Here is an 11,196-nt window from a genome sequence, read left to right as displayed (position 1 = left end):
TGGATAACCTCTATAGATCTCTCTGAACTACAGCAGGTTGCTCTCATCACCAGTCTTCAAGCATTTAATAGATTGAATATAATACCGCTCTTTTCAAAGAGACTAATGTTACAGGTGCAAGTGATTAGCATTAGATCAAATATTATAGTCTTTTTTCCAGCTGAATTGTTCTCCTTCGTGACGAATGAGCACAATCCAGTCTGGAACCGAGACTAGCAATATTTAACACCGTATTAACGTACGTAAAAACGTACGCGAAAACGTACGTTCCACGTGCTGCGTTTGGAAAATCGCAATGTCTCTATTATTATGTGATGCACGCAAAACGTTGAACCGTCACTATATGGTTAAACCCTTTGCGCGCATTTTTTTTTGCGTTACAAAAATTAGCCAAGTTTGGAGATTATGTTCTTCTTCTCGGAGTTTTGTGTTGCGGCTTAGTTTTGCTGCAGAGGAAAAAACTCGTTAAAAAATAAAACGGCAAACGTACGCAACTGTGCATTATATTCTTACCCTTACTGGTCCCCAACCAGAACTAGCTTGCATATCTTCCCATTTGAAAATGACGTAAGACTCTGTCCCTGATACCACCACAATACACTGCCATGAATTTACCTGCAAAGTTGGAAAAGAACACATTAATCGACCGTAACTCCGTCAAAATTTTCTCATTCAATCTGTTTTTCTCTGGTCACTGACAAGAGCTTTATGCCATATAAGAGGGGAGATGCAATCCAAATGACCTTTGTATAAACACGTACTTCATATTTCCAGTCTGGAAAGAAAAAAGTTCTATTTTGTAAATCATCCTCTAGCAGCACCTTTCCTCTATTAATTAGCACAACTTGAATAACGATGCGAAATTACACAAAGGTTATGGTAATAATTTTAAAAATAGCTAGATTTGTAGTACATTTTAGTCATTTAAATGCATTATGACAGCCAATTGTTTTCGAAATACGCCCTCTATCATAGCTTTTAAGTTAAAAAAGTGAGCTTGAGTCTATTACACCATATTAGCAAATATAAAAAAATCAATTATTTCAAATTGCTATTTAAATGCCATTATATTGGATTTTAAAGCATTTTGGCGGCCATTTTGAAAACATCGCCCTCTATCATTGTTTTTTGTTTACAAAAGTAGGCTTGAGTCAATATTACACCATACTTGCAAAGAAAATAACTTCAAATTGCTATTTAAATGCCATTATATGGGATTTTAGGGCATTTTGGCGGCCATTTTGAAAAAGCGCCCTCTATCACTGTTTTTTGTTTTCAAAAGTAGACTTGGGTCAATATTACACCATATTTGCAAATAAAATAAAATAAAACAATTTCACAACGACTTCCAATTGCTATTAAAATGCCATTATATGGGAATCTGGCGACCATTTTGAAAAAGCGCCCTCATCGCTTAACGCAGGGTCGACATTTTTGCAGACAACCTGATCTCAATACCCATAATAAGGTTTCAAAAAAAAAGTTGTCTCCAAAAATCCCTAGAGGGCGAGGTTCACTTTCTAGCCCAGGGCCTAAGTCATAAGGAATCCAAAAAGATACTTTCGGCTAGGTGCATTTTTACTAAAACGGTTAAGATTGCCCAATTTCAATTACTTTGGTGTCTAGTTGTATGTTTTTTGACAAATTCAACTGAACAACTTAAAAATAATCTAAATGGTCGCTTTGACTTTGAAATTACAAAATTACCACCAACATGCACAAAATCAGCCATTTTGAAATTTCAAGGTCAAAGCGACCATGTGGATTTTAAGTTGTTCAGTTGACATTTTTTTTCCTTCCTCTGTTCATCAACGTGATAATTTAATTTTTTTTGATTCCTTAATAAATTCTTTTAAAAATCGCTTTTATCCCAACCACTTAATAATTTTTATATTTTATAAACGAATTTAGCAACAACGACACCACTTGCATTACATTTCAGATATTAAATCTACATCATTATGCGGGTCGTCTTTTCTATAACTGCCCTTTCCATGTAATAATATGGAAATTCTGCCCGTTGAGGGCACTTTAACCTACACTTTTAGTAACAAAAGGGCAATAGAAAAAATGACCGTTGCTATTTTTTTCAGAAATTTTCAGAAACAAAATAGTCCTATACCCGATTGACAACGAAACAAAGATGTTACGTGGTCCGAAAAAATTGGACCAAAAAGAAAAACATGTTTTTTGGATTTATCCAAAAATAAGAATTTTTGCCCAAATTTAACCATTCTAAATTTGCATATTTTAGACAAATATTGTAGCAGTTATGATGCCCATAAATTTACATAATTCCAGGGTTACGACCACCCTTAATACTGTATTTCATGTGCTTTACGGCAAATGTTTATGGTTAAAGCACGTCAGTACACCTTGAAATGGCAGTGCGCCCTCGAGCTGAAAGTAACAATTAGGTAGGGCTAATACCGATGCCGTGCGGATGACTCTTGGTGATACGGAGCACTTTTAGTTTTTGTGTGGCCAAAAACAACAGACAACTCCCCACCTCCATTTTGGCCTTTCTGCTTATAATTTAAAAGCGTATGTCGCAGATAGGTCAACTATGCTTTTTCTGATTTTTTTTTTTACTAAAAGAATACTTCACTGAAAAAGGAATACTTTGCTGTGGTTTCTGACCAAATCTGAGCAATTTTCCCTGTTGTATGACATTTGACTCATTTTGACCCTTAGGGACACTTTTTGAATTTGTTAAACATAGTTTTATCTTTATTGCTGGATTTTGGCAATAAAAAGCATTGTAGACAGTGTAAACTATTCCTTCTGCGAGTTCATTTTACAAGGCAAACAATTGAATACATGAATCCAAAACCCACCCAAGTCCATGGGAAGTGATTTTGAGAAAAAAACCTGTGTATCATTTTAATTCCTTCAGTTAGATTTACCTGGTCAATATGGTAAGTTGTACGTGCAAATGGGTGAGTTAAACTGTATTAGGTATGACGATTAGCATTTCAGGGACATCGTGTGGTTCATTTTTAATTCTGGACTTGGTTTTTTGAATCATATACAAAGACAATAATGTTGGAATGAGATTACCACTAGTAAGATAATACAAAATAAAGCACACAGTTATGTATAATGTTGATAAGCATTCTGCCATGTAATATAAACCACACACTTTCCTTGATTAAACCCATTTATTCCCCCAAAAGTCACTCTCCAGCAATGCATGTGTTACAAGTGGACTTTTATACATACTGGATTTCAATCAATGTGTTACAAGACTCAAATCATGGACTTGGGTTGATTCTTTCATACATGCTATTTTTCACATGCTCAATAGACACAGAGGATGAATTTGAGTTGTTCTTTCATACTTATGACAGGCCTATGATAGCAACACTTTCCCATGCTTAACTCAATTTGGCCAAAGTATGGACTTGGGTGGCTTTTGTATTCATATATTCAATTTGAGACCATTTTCATTGACATCGAAGCACATAAGTTTTTGCCTCTTGTGTGGCCAAAAAACCTGACCACCCAATTTTGACATTCCTGCTTTATAATTAAGGAACGGTATGTCGCAGATATGTCAAACTATTATTCTTTTTCTGAATCTTTATGAACAGAGGAATACTTTGCTGTGGTTTCTGACAAAATCTGAGCAATTTTTGAAATTTCAACCCTATTGTATGAAACTTGACCATTCTTGACCCCTGTTGGATTTTGCAGCCAGTGTACATGGTGTAAGCTATTCCTTAGGCGAGTTCATTTTACATGGCAAACAATTTGAGACCATTTTCATTCACATCGGAGATGTCGGAGATAGGTCAAACTATGCCTTTTCTGAATCTTTATGCTGTGATTTCTGACCAAATCTGAGCAATGTTTTGAAATTTCAACCCTGTTGTATGAAATTTGACCCCTGTTGACCCATACGGACACTTTCTGAATTTGTTGGTATAGCTCATCTATTTCTGCACGCTAGGCCCCCTTCCAACTAAACTATGTAGAATTCGATTCCAAAGACATGGAATGGAGACCACAGAGGAGGAAGAAACAGAGCGCGTACAACCAGTCAAAGTCCCCGTGTATTGTATGGTGTAAGTTCTCGCATATTCATGAGGGCCGATTGTTCGATTGTGCCGTGTCTAACTATCACGCCAGCGCTGCGTGCCTTCGCGTATACGCGATAGAGCGTCGCGTGCTTTCGCGATTACGCGATAGACCGTGTAAATACGCGGTTATTGCGTAGCAATCTCGCCTGTCGCATTTCATGGAACAATCGGCCCTCATTATCGGGTGATGCTGAGACTTTGACTGGTTGTACGGGCTCTGTTTCTTCCTCCTCTGTGATGGAGACAAACATAGAATTAAGAAAAGTTTTAGGAGTTTGGAGCAATAACCTAAAATTGTCCAAAATACTTCTTTGAACCAGAGAACCAAAAAAAGCAGATCCATCTTATGGAATATTTTTAATTCAAATACTAATCTTTGATACCTGAAATCATCCTCAAGATTAATCACTTTCAGGTTGACAAGCCTCGCATATCAATTTGTAAACGCTCTTTAACAAAGTCATAATTCATTGAATTTACAACTGTATGACAAAACAGGCGAAAGTAGTAACTTTTAACAATATTTGCAATTTAAAGAGAATTGGCCATTGCTCATTGAAATAAAGCTAGTATGTGGACAACATACTAGTGTGCTCTTTATTTAATGACATAAAATTTGACAAATATTGTAAGGAACACTTGAGGTTTTAACTTTTAAAGCCTACATTTTGATCATTTTGGATAGGTAGTTTTCAACCGATTTACCATATTCGTCTAACTTGCTATAAACATCGAATCTCATTTGAAATTGGGGTTGGAAGATACCTTCCCCTAAATAACAGCTAATAACAGTATTGCGAACCTTCAGCATCCATGGTTCGATGTAGAGAGTCTTTCCTATTCAGAGGAAATATTGCAATTACACACCTTATTGCCTTTTAACAATAACCAATGACACTAGCACGTAATTCCAGTCAAGCACCAATCTTTAATCCTATTGTTGAAGAGGATAATAAGCTTGTACTTATGTATAGCATTAGTAAAAGCTTAAGTCTTTGTTTGCTTTGGCTAAATCCTGTTCAAGTGGTGGGCTAACCAACAATTGACAATGAGAGGACTTTCCTGAACCTCGTTCAGTTGGGGATGATTTGAAGTGACCGCCAATTATGACCATTTGATATTTAATACCAGCAATGTGGAAAAAAAAGAAAAAGTGCCAAAATAATGTACCCTTTTACGGAAGGAGCAAATTTTAAAAAGTTATAACTCCGCTTCTGCAGTACGAATGTCAGCGGCGAATGTCAGGTTATTATTTTCCAGTCTTTAAAAAAATTGCAGGCAGAGGTGGGAATCGATCTCGGTACCTCCCGGTTAAAAAGCACTGTGCAAAACCACTAAGCCAACTAAATATCTGTTGTGAGATGCTTGACATTAATCTTTGATATTGCTTAATGGAACAAATCGCGGAATTAAATTAGTAATAAAAGAAGTATATAGATTCTTATTTAGCGGTCAAATTGGATAAAAGGGGAAATATTTGTCCCTGCTCTAAAGAAAATATAGGTTAGAAAATTATCAAATAAATTTAAATTAAAAATTGAGATTTTATATTTATTTCTTTCACGAGGCGGCATTATCACAGACAAACACTGTATAAGCTAAAAACTCGACCCTCATCACTACATGCTGTCATAGCTCAATGGTAGAGCATCAGACTGCTATTGTCAATTTAGTTGGTTCGAGTCCTCCTGCCAGCAATGGTTATATTTATTATTTTAATGCTACGCTACAATTTGTTCAATTTTTTTCGTTTATTTATTTATTTATTTATTTATTTATTTATTTATTTATTTATTTATTTATTTTTGTTTATTTATGTAAATAATTTGATATATTTGAAAGAGGTATTTGAGCAATTGAAATTTTGATTTTATAATCCTATGGGGTCATTTTGAACCCCACCCCTCCCAAATTGCCAAACGCACAACACCTATGATTTTGCAACATACATGTCATCATCATTAAAAAAACATTCTATGTATACCTGACGCCGGCAACTAGACTACTATACAAAAAAATAGTATCACATCTTTCCTGCTCAATCAATATATTATAATACTTGCAAATAGATCATAGTTTACTAATCTAATCCTGTAATATAGACCTGTTATATCACCTGTAATATAGGTGATCATTGTTTATGGTTTGTTATTGCAGAGATTAGTGTCCGATCTCTGTACTGTAATGTAAATGAAGCATATTGATATGCAGGAAGAATCGATCAGGGCGCTATCTATTAGGGAAAGATAAACACTATTCAAAATATCAATAGACAAGAAGAAAGGGATGTAGAGATTTGTAATTGAGTCATGCATGATTTAACAGAAGGTTCTTTCCAAAACCCAAACGTAATGTGTTGACGTAATGAAAAAAGTGTTTTAGGAGGAAGTGTTAGCTTCCGTTCTATATAAAAAATATTCTGATTGGATGAAAGGAACACTTGAATTTTTGACAACAACCAATCACATATGCCTATTTTCCACTAGATCTCCTATGATGCTATGCACTCAACCGTGTAGTATAAACACAGACTGCGTTGAGGCTAGACTCACTGTGCTTGGAAATATCTGTGTATTCGGGTGTATTGAGGTGGAAACTGTGCGTAGATCAAAGATCTTTTAGTAAAGTTAGATGAGAATATTAGTGTACATGTTCACGTAACCTCCTTCAACTCATTTGCATAATTTTGGAGGTAGCGCATCTAAATTAGCATACTTTTGGAGGTTACCATATTTGGGTTTACCTAATTAATTATTAATGACCCGGACGTTGTTTACATCATGACGTCATTAGAGCTTGTCACTCGTCCGATTCGAAACACCATCGTGAAACATCGTGAAATACCACATAGCGGTTCCTGGCGATGACCCCATGTTGACAATGGCTAAATATGCTGTATTAGTTCTGGAAAGGGTCCGGCGACGGTCCACCATTTTTTTCTTCAGATTTTGAGGTCATTTAGTAGACTAGCTGACCAGTCGTTTTCATTATCCTAACTACAGTTTGCATATTGAAAAGTGAACTTCGACGTACGTGACGCGAAAAATTCTTGTCGTACCTTTTTTGATCATTTTTCAGCCGTGACGATTACGTTTGCGGCCACACATCGGTATAGGGATGACCGGTTCTTGTGTATATTAGAATTCTGTGCTTCAGGAAAATCTTTGCAGAACAAAGTACGTCCATTTATAATTGAAGACAGAAATCAAATTTGTTTGCGTAAGACGGACTGTCAACCAGACCAAAAATTGCGCAGGTCAGCAACCAATGACGCCGCGTCTTTGCCCTGACGTCAGACGCAAACTAGTCTTTTTAATTCGGTCTTAAAAATTAATATACACGATGTTTGCGAGCTTCCAGAACCATTAACTTACCAAGTTCTGAAATCTAGTAAACCATTCTGGAACTCTATCATACGTCAAAACAAACATCCAAGTTGCAGATACGGTGTTAGGTACGTCAAACACATTCAACAACTTGTCCACTGTATTGAATTGACCTTCATTTGTCAAGTCTTTTGTTATGCTCCTATAGAATATAGTACCGGTACTTCCCGTTCCGTAGTCTGCAGAGTGTGTTGCAATAGCTGCTTCGTATGCAGCTCCAGGGAAGCCGCCGTTCCAGAAAGAATCCGAACCATCAGCAGTAAATAAAATCCAATTATTAGTGGTTACCTAAAGGAGTAGATGAAGAGAAATGAGAAATTACATATTTACAAAGGCTGCGGAAGCGGGATACGCGAGGGTCAGGACCCCTACATTTTTAGGTGGTGCTTTCTTGGTTATTGGTACGCCACTTATTCCCGGTTATGGTTATACTCCCAGCAAATTTAGAGGAACATGCAATATCGATTCTTTGAGCCGCGGTTCTTTGAGCGAATGTAATGTTAGTGGAAACGCAACTTTTCGTTCGTCCGAAACTTATTTAATCGCCGTTCACCCTGGCTTCAATGGAACATTCCAGTTGAAATCCATACACCTGACATGACCTTAATCTTCCACACAGGGAGTGTGAATTTCAAATAGGGTTATCTGAATGGATGGTTCCATTTGAAATATATACATTCCTTGTATGTGAGATTAAAGTCGCGCTTTGGTGTATAGATTTCAACTGGAATACTCCAAGTAATGGTTCAGAAAATTATACGAACCCTTAGTTGACTGTATTGGTCGCCGTAGAAGTTAAGTACAGTAGGTGCAAACGAGATTGAGCTAGAAATGTAGTCATCGCCATTTGGCAGTACTGTATCATAGCTAGCACCATATGGTAAATAAAAAGCTGAAATAAAATCAAGACAAAATAATACATTTATGTAAACCTATGGCATAATCAAATAATTTATCGGTAAGTGTAAGAAAACAAATTAATATTCGAGAAGAATTTCAAATAGCTACTATCGTTGTCATTCCCGCGGCCACTGTTTTCTCATTGTTAAGTGTTTTTATAGGGTTTAAGTTAAAACGTTATATTAACAAACCAACAGAAGCATTTAATAAGTATTTTACCAAACATATTGAGTTACACAATTATCACACAAGAAATGCAGAAAATTTTAGTATTCCAGAAATGATATACGTCTTTTCAACCTGGTCAAACACCAACACATGCTCGTCTCAGGCAATTCTCTGGAAATACTAAGTAACAAAAATGTGTAAAACACTTTTCCAATCAACTGGTGAAAAAAAGTCTTATTATCAAACGTTACATACTAATATTGACAATGTAAAGTTTGCGAGGTCATATGTCAGCTAAGACTCACAGTTACCTTAAAAAATTGATGAGAATAAACGTAAACAAAACACATCGCGTTTCCACGAACCATAATACTGAGGAAACAACTTTTGGAAAATAATGATGTAAACTGGACTCTTTTTGTGGTAGGAAGCTTTTCTGAACTTGATGCAAACGCATATTTTCCTACGAAATATGATAATCCAAACCCTGTAGACCTGTATTCACTTAGTTGGTTCCCATATCTACCAATACGCGATAATCAGTCTTTCGTACCACCATTCAATCTCAATTCAGTTCGTCCAAAGGACATAAAAACAATCCCCAGCAACAAAAATGCAACTTCCGTTTTTACCAAACTAATGTGTTCGGGGGACCCCCGAAGAGCTGGTCAAGCAGCTCAATCGTCATCGATTACAAAGCAGGAGACGCGGCAGATCCTCAGAACTTTCGCATGATCGGGCTGAAGTCATGCGTTGGGAAAGTCTTCCATCAAATCTGACGTGATCTTTTCCTGCATGCTGCAAAATAACATTCATTATTTTGTTTCACTCATCATAATAACAATAATAGAATACTTTGAGGTTTCGTCATCGCTAATGATAAAGGAGACAGTTAGAAAAAGTGATACCGCCTGCATGGTAATCGAATCCAAGACCACAGGTTTTAGAGACCTGTGCTTTAATCACTCTGTTAAGATATTCGTTTCTCATATGAGTTGTCTTCTATGAAGGTTATAAATAAAACAAATAGCTATCATGCGTCCCTTGAGAAAATGTGGGCTAACTCTGCGAGAGCCCAAAAAGGACATTATCTTTTCAATGGTTGGCACAGTGGTTTCAGGGCAACTCAAAGGAAGCACTGACTCTTCGGGAGACTTCGGGGATTCTTTCACGTCCATCGACTTCGGGAGACATCGGGGAGGACTTACTATATGACATGTGTCCGTGGAAACATGAATGATTTCTTTCACCAGACACTTGCGGTGCCTATGCTCCTACGTATTAGACTACTACTTTGCAATTGCACTCCAAAATGTGAGAGCTAGCAAATCACGCGGAGGCCTTAGATAGCTTTGCAAGAACAGAGGGAACACCTTTTCTATTGTACTGACATATCAATTCATTAAATCACGCCATTGTTTATAACCTTCTCACACGGGCCTTTTCTTCGAGAAGGTTGCTTTCCCTGCAGATCATTCGAACCTGGTGTTCTTTTTAATACGATTTTCTATGCGTTCCCGGAACACCCAACTAAAAGTCCTAAAAATATCCTAGTAGAAGAAAGGGGCCAAAATGGCCGTTTGTTCAGGAGCCAAATTTCAAAACCCCTTGTAAGCAACTTTATTAAAACTTATCTTTGCTAAACACCTAAGGGAATACTCACCAGTGACAAGATGTTGTTCATAGAGCAAAGATGCTAGGATTACTATTAGACGCATGGTCATCATGAGCTCTGTAATAAAATAAGCATCAAGACATGAAAACAATATGGGGCTGTGAAATAATTATGAGCACTGGGGAGGGTTAAATTGGGAAGGGGGGACAAGAAATTCTTGACGAGCCGAAGGGTGGGGCAAGCAATTTTTGGTCAGCCGAGGGGGGGGGAAGGGCAAGCGATTTTTGGCACACATTCATGTGGCACATTTTAAAAACAGTACGGAAACCGTATCTACGATTGTCCTTGTATATATACCGAACATACTGCAGTTACTGTCCGTTTTCCTGTACACAATACACAGTGTTCTCACCATTGACGCGTGACCTCTACAAATAGTGTATGTTAGAAGTATAGGATATTGTCTAGTTAACGTCACTGTGTGAAAAATAACCGGCCAATATTTAAAGTATTCTATGAAATTCTAGGAAATATTGTTTTGTAACATGTCCTAAATTTTTAGCTAATTTAGGTGTTTGGAAATATTCGCACTTTGGTTTTTTAGTGCATGTTATAGGTAATAGGACATTGCCTAGTTAACGTCACTGTGTGAAAAATAATCGGCCAATATTTAAAGTATTCTCTGAAATTCTATAAAAATATAGTTTTGTAACATGTCCTAAATTTTTAGCTAATTTAGGTGTTTGGAAATATTCGCACTTTTGTGTTTTAGGAAGGATATGTAAACGACATATAACACAAAAAAAATGAAGAAATTATTTCCAAACCGTGCCAAGTCAACAACCATTTTGTTTCTCATTTTCAAGAATACTGGTTAACAATAAGCAGACTATTGCGTTTGCTTTATAATCGGTTACCCAACTGACACTATAATACCAGCTCATTGCGATACCGCACAGCACAGGTAAAACAGAAACATGTATAGTGTGGATTTATCCAGAGAAGGTCTGATTTAATCAGTTGAGCTGTGTCAATGAGTGTTATC

At 36.7% G+C, this 11,196-nt stretch overlaps 1 protein-coding gene across 1 annotated transcript; it reads right to left on the bottom strand.

The window, feature by feature from the left end:
• Nucleotides 1-501: 501 nt before the first annotated feature.
• LOC140140528 (sushi, nidogen and EGF-like domain-containing protein 1) lies at nt 502-10,260 on the bottom strand. Its single transcript, XM_072162290.1, has 4 exons — nt 10,200-10,260; nt 8,233-8,360; nt 7,457-7,756; nt 502-615 (listed from the first exon to the last, which is right to left on the bottom strand). Exons 1-4 carry the CDS (start codon nt 10,258-10,260, stop codon nt 502-504), a joined length of 603 nt encoding a protein of 200 aa, XP_072018391.1.
• Nucleotides 10,261-11,196: the final 936 nt, after the last annotated feature.

This window comes from Amphiura filiformis, chromosome 2, assembly GCF_039555335.1.
Source record: "Amphiura filiformis chromosome 2, Afil_fr2py, whole genome shotgun sequence".
Lineage (NCBI taxonomy): Eukaryota > Metazoa > Echinodermata > Ophiuroidea > Amphilepidida > Amphiuridae > Amphiura > Amphiura filiformis.
The sequence above is the reverse complement of the archived record's forward strand: the minus strand, read 5'-3'. Positions and strand labels throughout refer to the sequence as shown.